Source organism: Leptonychotes weddellii, chromosome 16, assembly GCF_054177405.1.
Source record: "Leptonychotes weddellii isolate Sample4059 chromosome 16, ASM5417740v2, whole genome shotgun sequence".
Lineage (NCBI taxonomy): Eukaryota > Metazoa > Chordata > Mammalia > Carnivora > Phocidae > Leptonychotes > Leptonychotes weddellii.
In genome coordinates, this window is record NC_138384.1 from 8892494 (window position 1) to 8909987 (window position 17494).

Sequence of the window (17494 nt, forward strand, 5' to 3'; positions counted from 1 at the left end):
AAAAAAAAAAAAAAAAAAAAGACAAGGTGTACTAGGGGCACCTGAGTGGCTCAGTCGTTAAGCGTCTGCCTTCAGCTCAGGTCATGATCCCAGGGTCCTGGGATCGAGCCCCATATCGGGCTCCCTGCTCCGCGGGAGGCCTGCTTCTCCCTCTCCCACTCCCCCTGCTTGTGTTCCTGCTCTCGCTATCTCTCTCTCTGTTAAATAAAGTCTCTAAAAAAAAAAAGACAAGGTGTACTAGATTTTCTTCAGTACTTTGAGACACAGAGAAAAAAGAAAACATGAAATCAAAGAATTTCTTGGAGGAAAAACAGATCAGGAGCCTTACTGGTTGTTATGGACTGAACTGCATCCACTAAAAATTCCTACCTTGAGCCCTAAGCCCTGATGTGACCATACTGGAGAAGGGGCCTCGTAGGAAGTGATTAAGGTTAGATGAGGTCATAAGGGTGGGACTCTGATCCAATAGGACTGGGTCTCCCATAGAAATGTGTGCACACAGAGGAAAGGCCATGTGCAGACAGAACAAGAAGGAGGCATCTGCAAGGCAAGCAGAGAGCCCTCAGGAGAAACCAACCCTGCCAACACCTGGGTCTCAGACTTCCAACCTCCAGAGTCATAAGAAATACATTTCTGTCAATTAATCACCCAGTCTGTGATATTTTGTTACAGCAACCAGGGTGGACTAATACACTGGTGCTTTTAACCAGATCAGCTGGTTCAAAAAGGAGAAAAGGCAATGGATCCTAAGCTTCCTGGCCTCAAACACTGGGAATTAAGATCAAAGAATTTACGTCATCCCTAAACGAGACAAGTAAGTGAGGTGGAGCAGATGAGACTGCTACCGGTCAGAAACCTAACTTCTCTTTGGGGTTTCTCTTGAGAAAACTGAAACACGTATCTACCAACAAAAGAGAGACTGAAGTCCTTGCTCCTCAAAGAATGGTACCTGGACCAGCAGCACCATCACCTGGGAACTCAGAAATGCACATTCTCAGGCCCACCCCACACCTGCTGAAGCAATGAGCTGGGTCATGTTTGGCTCAGTGATCTGTGTTCTAACGAGCCCTTCCAGACACTCAGATTCCTGTTCAAGCTTAAGAAACTCTGGTCTTGCTCTCTCGGGTCTCGCTACCAAGATGACCAAGAAAAGAAGGAATAATGGTCGTGCCAAAAAGGGCCGCGGCCACGTGCAGCCTATTCGCTGCACCAACTGCGCCCGTTGTGTGCCCAAGGATAAGGCCATTAAGAAGTTCGTTATTCGGAACATTATAGAGGCCGCCGCCGTCAAGGACATTTCCGAAGCGAGTGTCTTCGACGCCTATGTGCTTCCCAAGCTGTATGTGAAACTACATTATTGTGTGAGTTGTGCCATTCACAGCAAGGTAGTCAGGAATCGCTCTCGTGAAGCACGGAAGGACCGAACACCCCCACCCCGATTTAGACCTGCGGGTGCTGCCCCACGACCTCCACCAAAGCCCATGTAAGGAGCTAAGTCCTTAAGGACTGAAGAAAAGCTGTTCTCCAGAAAAAAAATAAATGGCGATTACACATCAAAAAAAAAAAGAAAAGAAAAGAAACTCTGGTCTTGTTAATGCCCAGAACTCACCTTCTCTAACATGCACTGTCTAGCGTTTCCCATGTACAACTACTTTTACATGACAGTCCCATTTAACGCTCAACGCCATGGGTATATGATGTTACTAACCCTACTGTACAGATGAGAAAACTGAGGCCCAGAAAAGCCAAGGTCAAACAGCTTGTAAAGTGGAAGGGTGAAAACTGGACCCTAGGGCCTGATGCCTCTAAAGCCCCTTGCAGCTTCCTCCTTGGCAAAGCCAGTCCACTTTCCCTCGGAACATTGCTACCCCCCAGCGAATCTCATGGCAGAAAATCATTTACACATCTCTTCCTACCACCGTCCTATCAGGGTTACTCTTTGGAGTCAGAGAACCTGGAGTCAGGATCCTGCCTCTGCCACTTTCTTGTAACCTTTGAGCCTTGAGAAGGATGCTGTATGTTCTGGGTTGAATTTTGTATCCCCCTCTCCAACCTCAAAATTCACATGTTGAAGTCCTAAGCTTCAATATCTCAGAATGTGACCTTATTTGGACATAGGGTTTTTGCAGAGGTAATCAAGTTAAAGTGGGGTTAATGGCGGGGGGGGGGGGCCTAATCCAATGAGATTAGTAAAACTATGGACTCAGCACACATACAGGGAGATCACATGAGCATGAAGAGGACCAGATACAAGCCCAGGAGAGGCCTGTAACAGACCTTTCCCTCACAGCCCTCAGAAGGAGCCAACCCTGCCGACACCTCAATTTTGGACTCCTAGCCTCCAGAACTGTGAGGCAATAAATTTCTGTTCTTTAAGCCCTAGTCTGTGGTACTTTGTTACAGCAGCCCCAGGAAATTAATATACTTAACTTCTATGAGCCCAAGTTTCTTCATCTGTAAAAGGGGCCTATTAAGAGGTACTCCTTCAGGGTTGCAGGAATGTCAAATGAGATAGCTATCAGAGTTCTTGGCAAGTCACAAGCTCTCAATACATTAGGCTTATTATTGCAACAATATTAGCTAAAACACCCTCCATATGATTTATATCTCAAATTTTCCTATAAAAATCTAAAAATCTGTACAGGAGACTAAATAGAATAAATGATTCTTAATGTCTCTAGTACCTATTCAACAATCAATCACTGGTGCCCCCAATTCTTTCCAAAAAAGTATTTAGAACAGTCTATTATAAACACCCACGTACAACACAGCAATTAAAATAACCTGAAAATCGGTGGTTTCCAGGGACAAGGGGTGCGGGGTGGTAGAATAATAAATTGCCTGGGGCAAGGAAGCAAAAGAAAAATTTCTGTGGAGATGTAAATGTTCTCTATCTTAACTGGGTGGTGGGTTACCTGAGTGTACACATTTGTCAAAAATCATATGTACAATTAAAATGAATGAGCTTATGTGAAACTTCCAAAAAGTTTATTTTAAGTGAATGTGTATGCCCATATTAAGAAAAAATAAATAAATGATTTACTAGGAATGTAGAGTAAGCTGGCTACTTATATGAGCATTCAAATGTTAGCTCTGAGCTTCCTGGCAACCAAGGCAAAGAAAGGAAAGGGAATACTTTATAACGCCCTCCTTATTAAATGAGAAAAAGCATACCAAGGTTTTAGGAGAGATGAGCTTTGTTCTCTTAACAACTCTTAAAATTTTTTTTTTTTTTTTATTTACAACTCTTAAATTTTGCCAGAGGAATCCTTATACGAGAAACATGTGTTAATAGAATTAACCTGTGGTTTGCAAACTTTTTCTGTGAAGCACCCAGTAGTCAGTATTTTGGACTTCGCAGACTATATGGTCTCTGTTATAACTACTCAATTCTGCTATGTTAAAAAAATATGAGTGCTGCCTTGTCTTTGCCCCCTGCTCAAAATAAAGCTGTTACCTTTCTAGCCCTGTCCGCCATGGTGCTTAGCAGCCAGGGATGCATGATCTCAGACATGTTTACCAAGTAAAACACTGACTTGAGGGGCGCCTGGGTGGCTCAGTCATTAAGCGTCTGCCTTCGGCTCAGGTCATGATCCAGAGGTCCTGGGATCGAGCCCCGCATCGGGCTCCCTGCTCAGCGGGGAGTCTACTTCTCCCTCTCCCACTCCCCCTGCTTGTATTCCCTCTCTCGCTGTGTCTCTCTCTGTCAAATAAATAAATAAAATCTTTTAAAAAAAATATGAAAGCAACCATAGATAATACGTAAATGAGTGGGCATCACTGTGTTCCAATAAAACTTTATTTACAAAAATAGGCAAGAGAGGTCTGGATTTGATCCATGTGCCATAGTTTGCTGATCCCTAGAAGAGAGAGTGCACTTTTAACATTCAATTCTAAGCTGACCTGAAGCCAAACAGGAACAAAGCATGGGAGGACAGGAAGGCGACCTCAACCTATAAATTTTTTAGAACCCATGTGGATAACAACCACAGAAAATTTTAGGTAGTTTACAAGATCCTATGAAAGTCATCTGCTAAAGAGAATCTCACTAAGACATACATAAAACAAAATTTTTAAGTATTCAATTTGCATCAAAATCTTATTATACTGCTTCACTCTGAATTTCATTCAAATTCAACTTACTCTAACTGCATTGGCTTTCTACTGCAGTGTTGGATATTTAACTATAAACTACATCCTGCCTCTCCCTTTGTGTGTAAAATTGACAAATGTGTTGTTTTTGGATTCCAGAATTCTGGAGAAAGCCAACTTAAATGAATTAAGATGACTAATGTGTTGATTCTGTTTCCAATCCAACAAAATGTTAATGTAAGAACCATGTCATATGATGCTATGTGTTTTAGTTCAAATTTAACATCAAATATTGAATAAGGCAGTTTCTAAGTAAATTACTAAGCTAAAAATATTCCTTCTGCATAGCAAGAACTCCATCTTGTTTAAAATAAATGGAAATTTGAACATCTTTGCTCAGATCAGCCTAAATAAGAAATTAGAAAAATGCAAACCTCCATTATAGTCAACAGTATTGATTCCATCTTTCTGGAGAAAGAAGCACAATATTGTAGATATCAAAGAAAAGGATTCATTTAAATCGTGACTTCAGGCCAAGTCCTACATGGAGCAAACGCTCAGAAAGAAACAGTGCTTTTCCAGGGCACCAGGTAAGTAATCACATCCAAGGTGAGTAATCACCAAGACACCGTGGACACAGTCGTGAGACTGACAACCCAGGTGTCTCCGAACATCCAGTTACTACAGGGTACCTGGCATTCCTAGTTCTTTTGCAGCATGAGAATGTTTATACAAATGTTTTCATTGCGCTTACTGAACATGTGGTGGAGGAGCTCCCGTGGCTATAACACACCACCACACAGTTTTGTTGTAAGTAAACTAACATTAGTTTTTCGTCACGTAATATTTGAGTAATTTCTATATCCACAGAAGCAGTAACTATGACACCTTTAAGAGCCGTTGGAAGTATTGCAAAGCCTGAATATAATTCCATAAACATTTACCACGTACCTTCCATGAATAAGACATTAAACATCATGTCTTAGATAGCCCGCTAATTCTAATGCCAAATCTTTCTGGTTTCCTTAAATTAATTACACCTACTGACCACCGAAAGGGGAATTTTGATAACTGTGAAAATCAAATCTACTAAGAGATTATTTAAAAAGAGAAATCAATAATTAGGGGGTCCCAGCTTTCAAAAAAAAAGAAAGAAAAATTTAAAATTTTAAAAGGAAGAATTTAGAAATCCAGGGTCTAGAAATGGAAACTACATAGAATATATGTATTTTGCCCCCTAGATTTTAGATTCAACTATGATAGCCTGTCAGTAACTGAATTTTTTTTCATTACCTGCCAGTTCCTTAGGAAATTTCCATTGTTTAGCACAGGGTAATTCTGAAAACAATAATTCTTTATTAATTGCGTACTGAAAAATTTCTACCAGATAAGTAACCAATACAATAAAAAGTTAACAAAAACATCTCTAGGCATATCTTATCTCTAGTTCTATTCAATTCAGTGATTTTTTTTATAGAAATAAAAGGACTCTCCAAAGCAAGTCTCCATTTAACTGCTACTGACAGTTTAAGTGCCTTAAAAGTATCAGGATTTCTTAATTCAGTGTCCATCTCTTCCCCTCAAAATTACACACAAGTGCCCAGCTATGAATATATTTGCTTTCCCGCTGTGAAAAGGGGCCAGAGATTCCAGGACATTTTCAAAGGAGTACAGAGGCCTAGAATTTATTCTTTTTTTTTTTTAAGCAGAAAACTGTGAAAACATTGTGTTTGTTCCTCTGAAAGGTAAACAGAAAGAAGTATTGTGTACTTAACAAAATAGAGTCCAGAACAAGTCCATCCGTGCAATCATCCCCTTGTCCCCAGCATCAGAAGGGGACCTTAACCATTAGGAGTCTAAAATTGCCTCTGCAGCATCCTTGGTAAGCAGCTGCGTACACACCTTTGTGGCCGGGAACTCATTTGCTCCAGGCACCCTGTTCTGTTATTGGAAAGCAGGCAATCCCCCAACCTGGTTCCTAATAGGTAATAAAAACAAGACAAAAGAGCAATTACTTGTGAAAATCAGTCACCATAAGAAAGCAAGCTCCACAGGGCCAGGGGCGGGGGGGGCATATTTTGCTCACTGCTGTATCCCCAGACCCTAGAACAGAGCTGGGTACACGGTACGCACTCGAAAAGTATCTGTTAAAAGAATGAGCTGTTGAAGGTCTGCTATGCGCTGGGCAGCATCAATACTAGAAAGCAAGACCTCTTCTATAGCACGGTTCTTAATGGGCTGAATTGTGTCACTCCACAAAATAAATGTTGAAGTCCTAACCCCCAGAACCTCAGAATGTGACCTTATTTGGAAACAGGGCCTCTCTGGAAGGTAATCAAGTCAAAATGAGATCATTAGTGTGGGCTCTAGTCCAATATGCCCGGTGCCCCTGTAGAAAGGGGAACTTGGACAGGGAGACAGACACACAGAGGGGAGATGTAAAGGGATACAAGGAACACACCAAGGGAGCAGGAAAAAGACAGTGGAATTCTGCTGCCAGGGCCAAGAACCGCCCACGGCAGCCGGAAGCCAGAAGAGGCGAGGAAGGACCTTCCCCTACAGGTTTCAGAGGGAACAGAGTCCTGCCCACACCTGGACCTTATACTTCCAGCCTCCAGAACCTGGAAACAAGGAACTGCCGCTGCTGACGCCACCGAGTTTGTGGCACTTCGTTCCAGCAGCCCGAGCAAACTAAGACAACAGTGGAGAAGTCATCACAAAATGAGATTGATCAATATCCCTTTGGGGGGACCATGCGCTGGGGCAGGGCTTATGAGAGCACAAGAGATCCGGTAATGGTTCAAGGGGGGACTGTACTGGGACCCTTCCTGACACTCCCAAGTATCCCAGTCCAACTTGACTCCGGCCGCTGCTGCAGACACCAGCTCATACCAGGCAGCTAGACAGACCCACCCGGAGCTGCAATGTGGAGTTTCCCTGACAGGCAGCATGGGGTACCTGCAGAAACCAACCCAGGATTCATCAATGTGCAACCCCAAAATGCTGGGGCACAAATACCCCTGCAGGGCTACCCTTGTCTGATGGGGGTGGGAGCCGATGGGACAAATGCTTTCCCCTTTCATTCCGCAAGCAGACAGCTCTGAGATGCATCTCATGAGGCTCCTCCGAAAGATCCATGGAACTGAATGCTAGTGGCCCAGAGCACTGCCCAACTCATAACACACCCCTGCATTGCCTCCCCCTCCTTCCTTGTTTAATCCCCTCATCCCTCACCCATGCTCTCCGAAATCACATCCCAAATTATCTACACATCAAACTTTGTCCCAGGCTCTGCTTTTAGGGGAACCCAAGCTAAGATTAAAAAAAAAAAAAAAAGAACAAAAACCTCTTAAAACATTTGCAATACAGAAAACTTAGTTTTTATAAAGCTGGAATCAATAGAAAAGCCTACTCCTATTCTAATCGATTGAATGCTGCTTCCTTGTAGAATACTGTCCATTGGTCCCAGGTCTGTCCCTTGAAGTGAGCCGGGTTTCTCCTTCTCCTGGATAGCTATTGCAAGAACTAACTTATGTAGACATGACTTCGAGAGCCCTTAGTTTGTCCATGCTCCGACCAGAAATGAACACAATATTCTAGACGTGGTATGATCACCAGGACTGTTTACCTCTCTTCACAACACACCAGGAAAGTTTCAACCAACCAAAGGTATAAATAGGTTGTCTACAGCAGAGCCTTTCTTTTGCAAACGTGAAGGGGTGCAAGAGATGTTGCATGGTCGAAACCTCTCTGAGCAGCTGTAGGTAACAGAGATGTCAAATGATGATTGCGATTCAGAAGCTGACTTTTCACCATGTGCTGCCCTTCCCCATCAGTGGAGTGGTACATTAAGCACTTGACTCCCACTCTCCCACAGAGTGGAACACGTGGTTTCACAAGCTTGATCACGGTCTATGGCAGCTGGGTGATTACTACTGAAGTGAGGCAAACGCCAGCCAACATCTCAGAACGGGCTCCCCCGAATGTGTTTTATTATCATAGAGGAAAAAATAAATAAACAATTCAAAAAAAAAACACTCCAGAGATATGGCTTCTTACCATATCTTTATTTCTGTGGAAAGGTCAGTTAAATCCAGAGACATTTATTCTTGTTTAACTTTTCCTCGTTCCCCCATGTTCCAAGATGGGAAGAGCAACACCCATAAGGAATTTGCACTTGGAGCCCACTGAAAAGTAAGTGCCAGATTTAGTCTCTCGTCCTCCTCTCCCCTTTTGTTCCCACATCCCTGTTTTGGGCTAACCATATCACACACATCTTTACTGCTCAACTGAGTTCTAATTAAGCATTATAAAAAATAAAACAAATTAGTTGCACGTTGTAAACGTCCATTGGCAAGTATAATAGCATGGTTCCTAATGAGAAGTAAATTTAATAAAATTTAAAAGAAATACTTCATCGAAGACAGAATAATTAAAAGGCATACTGTGCTGTCAGCAAAACTGGGTTGGCTCCTGCAGTATTAGCAGAGGGAGCGGCACTGCCGTGGGCTATTTTGCAATTTTTCTACAGCGCAACCGTTGGCTCTCCTGAAGATGGCGGAGCCAGGCACCCAGTGGTCCCAGAAACCATCTTCCGGACAACTCCCAACCCTTCAGCCATTTAGAAAGCTCATTTGCTCAATCGAATTCCCACTTCCCTTGAATGAGGCACTCCCCCCAGCCACCCGCCGGTCTAGCAATCCTACACAGGATGCCCACGCACTCTGGACAAGGTCGAGGTCTAAGCGGGTACGGGAAAAAACAGGCCAGCTTCGCTGTCTGTTCTGTCACGAGTACGGACACCGTCCAAGTGGAGCATACGGAACCACAGCTCTGCAAAGGCCCCTTTGCTGTCATCCACTGGCCATTCTGCACACTGCCAAGGGCCAGTCAAATAAAATGGGCAAATATTTATCAAACTCCCAAAGGGGAACAGAGACTGGGACAGCTGTGGAGCTGCCCCTCAGGAGGCTGGCTCCTGTTTGAAACTCAATTGATTTTCCTTCCCTATTTCATTCAAGCGTGCATCTTAAACCAGCTCCCTCTTACCTCTTAAGAAAAACTGTAACTTGGGGCGCCTGGGTGGCTCAGTCGTTAAGCGTCTGCCTTCGGCTCAGGTCATGATCTCAGGGTCCTGGGATCAAGCCCCACATCGGGCTCCCTGCTCGGCGGGAAGCCTGCTTCTCCCTCTCCCACTCCCCCTGCTTGTGTTCCCTCTCTTGCTATGTCTCTCTCTGTCAAATAAATAAATAAAATCTTTAAAAAAAAAAAAAAAAAAAGAAAAACTGTAACTTTCTCTCTGCTGGCGTACATACAAAATTATCCACGATAAAAATCTTTTTAAAAATAAATGTAAGACTTAGTCCTAGAAGCAAAACAATCGATAAGGTGACTCGTGCTAAGCAACACAAGGCAACAAACATCACATCACAATGGGTATTTTCACATCATCTCACTGGATTCTCCAGCTCATGGTACCCACTTCGTACATGAGGAAACAGAGAGTCAGGGGTTAAGAATATAGTCCAAGGACACAGAGTTGGCAACTTGGAAAATAATAGAAGTTTAAAAAAAAAGAGAAAGAAAACATTGTGTTTAGTTATCCAAGAAAAAAGCAAGGGCTCACAATCTACAAGAAAACCAGAGAGTGGACTGGACACACAGCGATGCTGGAGTCTAATTTTCCTAAGGTTTAATAATTTGAACCATATTTGTTTTTTATTGCTGGAGGGCGGGGGAGGGAGGGAGCATACCCCTTTCAGATTTGTCTTTCTGGGTGAGGGGACCTCCATTTGTGTTAACAGCCCAGGCCCTCGGCCTTGCCCTCACTTACTCCTGTACCTCACATGGTAGGAAATGCGACAGGACTGGCCTCACAAAGCCCTGCCTTTCCTGTCCTCTTACAAAACCCACACTCTGCTGCACGGTGGTGTGCGAGCTGCAGGGGTGGGCCCTGCCCTCACAGGAGGCCTGGCAGCATCCAGCACTGGACCCATCACCCCATCTAATTCTGGCAGTTAGGATTAGAAAGCCTACCACCCCACACATATAAACCATGTTCACCAGCATCCGCTTGACTGGTCACAAAGGTGATGCTTTAGTCTTCCACGTGCCGTATTGTTTGCCCTATTTCTCAATTCCTTCAAAACTTAGGAAAAGGAAAATGTGCAACGTGCTGGGCCCTCCAAATATAAACATCTTTTTACGGGCTAACAGACCAATTTGTGCTCAGATTTCTCTCTTTAGAGTAAAAATATCTATGTTCCTCAAGTCTCTGTAACAAGAAGAGTGTACCTACACATTTCAAAACAGTTTAGAGTTTATAAACAGATATAACAGCATATTAATAGGCTTTGTCCCCTAGACCCAGAAGTATTCAGAAGTCACATGATTGAGACTAGCTCTAGTAAGGCCTAAAGGGAGGGACAGGTGAGGATGAACACAAGATCCTCTCTCACCATGTCCTGGGAGTCCAATAAGCCTATTATAAATCTGAATCTGTACCATAAGAGAACACTTTTTTCTCAGCTATAATGTTATTCTTTGTTTCACTGTATCACTATAATTTTTAAAAAGCATAGGCATATCATGAAATCCCATGCTTTGTAAAAGATTCCATTATAAGAGTAATCATTATTGAACCTTTTAGCCCAGATGTAATTTCTTACATGTTACAACAAGTTTGGCACGCATTGTGAATTTCAGCCAAGGTTGATAAAGTTCAATAACTTGGCTAACCAACCATGTGTACTACTCATTATAGAAGTAATAAATAGATTCATCAAAATGGACATGAAAAAGCCATAAGAAAATCGGATGCCATTTCCAGCCTGCCTCATAAAAGCACCTCTTGGACTTTAATATAATTTTATATACAGTTATCACAGCTACCCATCATTCAATACCAGGTGTATATAAAACAATCATCCACTCACATTTGCATGCTGAATAAATTGCAGTTACACAGGTGAATTCTCTATTCTAGAGATCTCAATAGTCACATAAATGCACACATTGCTTATATGTTCAACTTATAAAAGAATTCATATCAAGTAGAAAGGAATCAGACAGACATGCCTACAAATCTCATTTTCCTTCGTATTATCTTTTTGGGACAGTTTTAGTGGAAGTGCTTTTTTTTTTGTTTTGTTTTTTTAGTAACACTTTTGGTTTAATTATTCTTTTACCTTATTGATAATTGAAACATTTAGCAGCAAGAAGAGAAAGCCTGATTCAGACTAATATCACTGCTGGAAGCAAGAAATCTCAGTTTACAGAATGGAAGAATCCCCTGTGATCAGATGAACAGAACTCAACAGAGCTGGCTTCTAATATCTGAACACAATTAACCACGTTTCCTTGAATGGGATAATAAAACTTGAGTGACAGCACAGATGAAATATCCAAATTCTCCCTACTGCATGTCTCTCTGTTAAGCTTCTACAAGAAGCTCAAAAGCTACTTCAGATGTTCTTTCTGAAGGAAGTTAAAGCCTCCCCTTCTCAGAAAGAAATCTTCCCCTTTATCTGGTCAACCACCACCCGGTGGACCTAGCTAGCTTCATGCTCCAAACCAAACATTAAAAGTCATGTTGCCCACTTCGAACGCTGTCCTGTACTTGTTCACACTCTGCTAGGTAAAGAACTATTCCTGAGCGGTTGCACATGGGTGACTCCTTCCACTCCAGGAAGGGAAGGCGAAGGGTACAGTCTGCACCCTCTACTTCTTGGCAAGGCCAGGGTACAGTGGAAGCCAGGTTTGTCTACACTGCAGGGTCTGCTCTGTTACAGCATTTGGATTTTTTAGTGTGCGGACAACACCTTTCCTATCAGTGCCTCACTTCTGCCCTCTGCCATCAGCACTGTAGGTCACCAGAATCTGGATTTTCTCTCTTGCATAAGTCTTCACAGTGGGATCACTGCATGACAATATTATAAATATCCTCAGACTCTCCTGGTTCTTTTCACGTCTACCATGGGGAAAAAAAAAAAAAAAAACCACGATCAAGCCTTCTAAAACCGAAGTTATACTCTTAACAGCAAGGAAAATCTCCCTTGTATTAATTACAAACAGCACCTAAATCATCACAACCTCAGCCAAATAATGTGAATTTTTAACTCAGCATAAGCAGAACATTGTAATGGTGGAGTGCTTTATTTTCTCAAAAAGTTGGCAACTGCCAAATTCTTCCAAGACCTTAAATGCCATAATGACAGATACTGATGTACAGAAAGATTAAAGTAAAATGTGAAACTAAACAGAGAATGAAGAGATGAGCCAGAGATGTGCTTTGAATAACAGAAGCAATGAAAAAGAGCTTAAAGAAACTCAGGAAAGAGGTGTTTAACGTCTCCAAAAGACTTAGCGAGCACGTCACATTCAGCAGGCATTACAGGCCCCGCCTGCACAGGAAACAGTCCTTGTAACTACCATACTGGTACTTGCTGTGATGCCCAGTACTAAAAATATGGTTAGGTCTCTCAAGAAAGACTGCTGATAGCCATCCAGAAATGCTACCGATAATAGCAGAGAGCTGGTCTACCACAGGCTTTCAACAAAGCCATCCTGCCAGCATACAGACTCCGAGATCCAATAGTAGTATTTAAGCAAATAGTAAAGTCAACATTAATAACATTTGCTGTTTTCTCATCGCAAGACTTAATTCTCCCCAACAAGCGTGCCACGCACACACACACACACACACACACACACAGAGCCATAAAACACAAAGCCATTCTTAAAGGAAACGGTCAAGGAAGGTTTAAGAAAACACAGATGGCTCCCTAATACCTGTATAAGATCCACAAAATCTGTTAAGGAGAAGGAAGTATTTTATTGACTATCAACTTGGAACCCCTTATTTCTAAGTGTGACAAGTCTGTAATGTTTTGCTCCCTTTCCAGCTCAGCTGAGCCTTGAAGTGCATCCGCTGCTGTGCAAGGTAGCATCTCTAGGTTAGACTCCTATGACATGGGCTCTGGAAGCTTCAGCACTTCGATCCTTACATTCATTTAAAGCCATCAAATTTGTTCTTGAGGGGTGAGTTTGAAATTATTTCATGTTCAGGTGCTTCTCTATGAACAGTTTAAACAGAACACATGATACTTAAGAGTTTCCAGAAAGTATCCTTTGAACATTAAACATTATTAAATTCTTCATCCCAAACAAGACCAGCTTTAAAATAACTAAAACACACAACCTCAAAGTCACTCCTTAAAGACTGAGTGTGCTACCCTAAAATTTAAAAATTCTGAAGTTTAGCTAACTTTTTTTTAAAGATTTTATTTATTTTGTTTGTCAGAGAGAGAGAGAGAGGGAGCACCAAGGGAGAAGCAGGCTCCCTGCTAAGCAGGGAGCCCAACACGGGGCTCGATCCCAGGACCCCAGGATAATGACCTGAGCCGAAGGCAGACGCTTTACTGACTGAGCCACCCAGGCACCCCAGTTTAGCTAACTTTTAAGTTTTACATAATAGGTAATAAGAAAAAAAAAAGCTTGCTTGGAATTTATAGATTCAAGTATTATCCAAAAATGTGACCACTTTCTCTGCAGCCTTGAAAGAATGTAAAATGCTACGTTTAAGCTACAATTCTCTACCTAATGTTCAAATCCTGTGCGCTGCTGCCTCTCCCATTCGAGGAGCTGGGAGATGGAGTAAAGAAGAATTACGGCAATTATAAAACCTCACTCGTATACACTGTCAGGTTAATAACCAGCATTAGCAGAGCTCAGCTATACCATCAGCAACTCGGGGAACAGAGAGCCTGGGGCTCCAAAGCTAAGGCAAAACTGGGCAGAGCACAGAAGCAAGCGAGAGAGACAGCCAGACCTGGAAAAGCAATTCATCCACAAAACAAAACGAGTAAACACGCCACTCAAACCAACCACTAGTTTTAGCACAGACTGAGTAGTTAACAACTGCTTAGACTTTTAAGCATAAACATCAAAAGACACAGGATAAGCTTTAAAACAATCGTCAGAGAGCTGCATGCTTAACTACCACAAGGCAAGCAACGGAACTGTGATTAATATAAATTACAGAATAAGCAATTACACTTGACCACGGATCCACACACTGTTCTTCGAGTTTAAAGTGACTTTTCACTCACCCTGTGCGTACTGCAGGTTTTATTTTCTTTTATGGTTGCTCGGAAGATGCACAGGTGGGAACAAAGCTTAAGAAAAATCAGAGACTGATGGTAAGACTTTTTTTAGTAGAGATAGCAAAAGTTTCTTTAATTTACAGCAGATTTGGTGCTCATTTGCAGATGTCCTCCCGAGAATTAAAACAAAAAAGGCTGTAGTATCTCTACTTTTAAATACAGATAGAGAAATACAGAAATAATTAGAAGCTACCTAGAGGCATACATGTATACAGGGAAATGTGTGGTTAAAACAAACAAACGATTATACCATAAAGAAAAGTTAGTGCTCTCTAGAAGCACAAAGATCAGGTTGCGAATATTTTGGTTAGTTTATGGTTCCGTAACAGTCAGGACTGGTTCTACGGTGAAGATTTGGTACCTGGTACTCAGTAGTCGATGTTGTTGACTGCACAAATGTTGGACAAAAGGGTGTTTCTGTGGCTATGAGCCAGCCAGTCCACTCTCCATACAGCCCTCATCACAGACCGTAAACCAAGGTTCTAAGCTCAAGAATCCACAAGAACCAGGCAAGTTTTGGACATTGATCACATAAAATACCCTTGCCTAGTTGCAAGGAGACAGCCCGCTGGGGGCAACATATCTCAGCATCAGAGCAATTCCGCTTGGTGGGCACAGGACCCCAGCGTTCCCAGCTCTTCTGATTTTTTGAGAGTCAGAAATCAGGATTACTTTTCAGTAAAATATCCTGATTTTAACATGTTGACAAGTAATCTAAAACAAAACCAAACAAAAATACTACAATCTACTGTTATCTCTGTCCTGGTTGGGAGGCTCTAGAGGAATGAGCAGGCATAAAAATGTCCCCCTCCCTTAATCGCTATCACGTGATACTGAGTTAGTTACTCAATGGCAATACAAGGAAAGCTCCGGACATTTATACACCACCCTACTTCAGACAAACTCAAACTGGAGGAAATGAGGAATCACAGAGCTGCTCCTAAACTCAGAGCACTGAGGCCTGATAGACATGATTTTTTTTTTTTCCTGAAAAAAAAAAGAATCATTGAGGTAGGGAAGAGGTGGAGTGAGGACAGAAGTCTTTGATGCTGACGAAGAAAGAGTTCTTGGAGATAATCCATCTCCTTCTGTGGTAGGCTGAATAATGGACCCCCAAAGATGCCCAAGTCCTAATCCCAGGAACCTGGGAATGTTAACTTATACGGCAAAAGGGACTGCAGGTGTAATTTAAGATAAGGGCCTTGAGATGGCAGATTATCCTGGATCACCCAGGTGGGCCCCAAGGACGTGTCACTATAAGAGGGAGACTGAACTCCACTAGAGGAGGTGATATGATGTGGAAGCAGGAAGTGGGGTGACACAGTCAGAAGGAGAAGAAATGACCAGACTCCACGTAACATGGACAGTCACTCAAAGTTTCAAACAAGGCAAGGAAATAAATTCTCCCCCAGAGCCTCTGAAGGAGCCAGCCCTGCCGACACCCTGAGTTTGAGCCCAGTGAAATGGATTTCAGACTTCTGACCTCCAGACCTATACGTGAATAAATGTGTGTTGCTTCAATAAAGCAAACATGCATGGGACATATGAATGATCAGTGCACACGTGTGCACTCAGGAGGGTCTGAGAGTCCCAGGACAGTGACATGCAAACCACTGCTGGTGTCCCTTTATTAAGTTCCTCCCTGATCAGGCCAACAGGCACTATAAAGGAAACCCCAGGCATGCAGCGATCCCTAGACCTGGTAGGAGAAAGGGCCCTTGTGCACGGAGACCAAGAGCTCCCAAATCAGCTGTTCAGGCTGAAAGGATGGTATCCCTTGCCAAAAACCTGACTCTGCTCCCTGACTGAGATGTTCCCCCATATGGATCTGTTACAGTGCTCTCCACCTTGTCAAACGCTCAATCCGGTAACTGTACATGAACTAGGAATTGGAACTTCCTTCGCTAACAGATGAAGTTGTAATGGCATTTTTTTTCTTTCTTTTCTTTTTTTAATGCATTTGGAATGCAATGACAATCTCCTGGCTGATAGAAGCTTCTCAAACCCGGATGCAGAATTTAGAAGCCATGGCCGCCTCACTATACAACACAGCCATGCAGAAAAACTGAAGGCAGAAGACAAATCGAAAGATGCAAAAAGTTTTGAGATTTCATCCTCCTTGCAGGGTTCAGTGGCTGACACAGCAGAGTCTGTCCATTTGAAAGAGATTGATTATTTTCATTCTTTTCGTTCATGTGATCACCAGGAAAACCAAGTTTCCAGAATCAAGACATTGCTGGCAATCTTGTTGATGTCCTGAGAGCCAACAGCGCCCAGGTCGCTCTTCCCGCTTCCATCTGAGCTAGCTGTGCACTGGGAGCGGAGGGAAGGCGCTTCCACAGCTGACACTTTAGGGAACCAGGAAGGAAAAGTTACTGTCAGAGAACTGACAGCATCTCCACTCTGAAAGAAGCCTCCACACAACTAGAACCCGCAGCCATTCTGCCTCTGCTGAGTGTCCCTTCCTGTTACCCCAGATTTCTGACGGTCTGGCTCGAGTCACAACCTGCCAATTCAGGAGGGGATGGGACCGCTCAACTTTCCTAGTCCTCACCACCAAATCAACTGCCCAGCACACAACAAAGGTACTTGAAATCGGGGTCCATTTCTGAACTCCGCAGGAGATACTGGCGGAAACCTCCCAGCATATCCCAACAAAAAAACATCAAGAGATCCTATTTTATTCCACCCATTAAGGAATTAAATCACTCTCTTTCTCCCACCTCTACCTTCCTCCAAACCTAAAGCCGCCTCCTCCTGAAGGCTTCTCTTTTTCAACAACCACTAGGTTTCTTTTCCCGCAACCGTGATCAACTACATAGAGTACTCTTCTGCCTTTGCACACTGTCTTGTATCTGATCCTTAAAAAGTAGGTAACAGAAAGTATTATTCTCTTGATTTCACAAATGAGGAAAGCAGGGCTCAAACAGTTAAGTGACTTGCCTTCCATTAGCTAAGTTTATGACCACCTGTCTCCTGGACCAGTTCTCATCCTGACATGTTCCCAGAACTCTCCAATAAAACCCATCATTCCTGTTGAAGGGCTGATAAAATTCTGTCCAAACACTGATACGGTGTCTGGTATGAACAAGTAAACGGATGGCAAAGCTGGACGTCTATGCGGAATACACCGGGCACTCCTAGAAACCATCACCAGCTCAAGTGAACGGTGCTCTCAAGCCACACTCTCCTGATAAAGATGTTACCACATGCATCCCTTTCAGGTTTAATGGTGTTCC

General features: G+C 42.9%; 2 protein-coding genes across 6 annotated transcripts in view; one reads left to right on the plus strand and one right to left on the minus strand.

Annotated features, from left to right (window-relative positions):
* The window catches only part of WWOX (WW domain containing oxidoreductase), a 918520-nt gene that overhangs the window by 879499 nt on the left and 21527 nt on the right, over nt 1–17494 (minus strand). The gene's annotated exons all lie outside the window — the stretch shown is intronic.
* Nucleotides 1121–1519, plus strand: LOC102744735 (small ribosomal subunit protein eS26). The gene has a single exon (XM_006734834.2). The coding sequence runs from the start codon at nt 1140–1142 to the stop codon at nt 1485–1487; it is 348 nt and encodes a 115-aa protein (XP_006734897.1). The 5' UTR covers nt 1121–1139; the 3' UTR covers nt 1488–1519.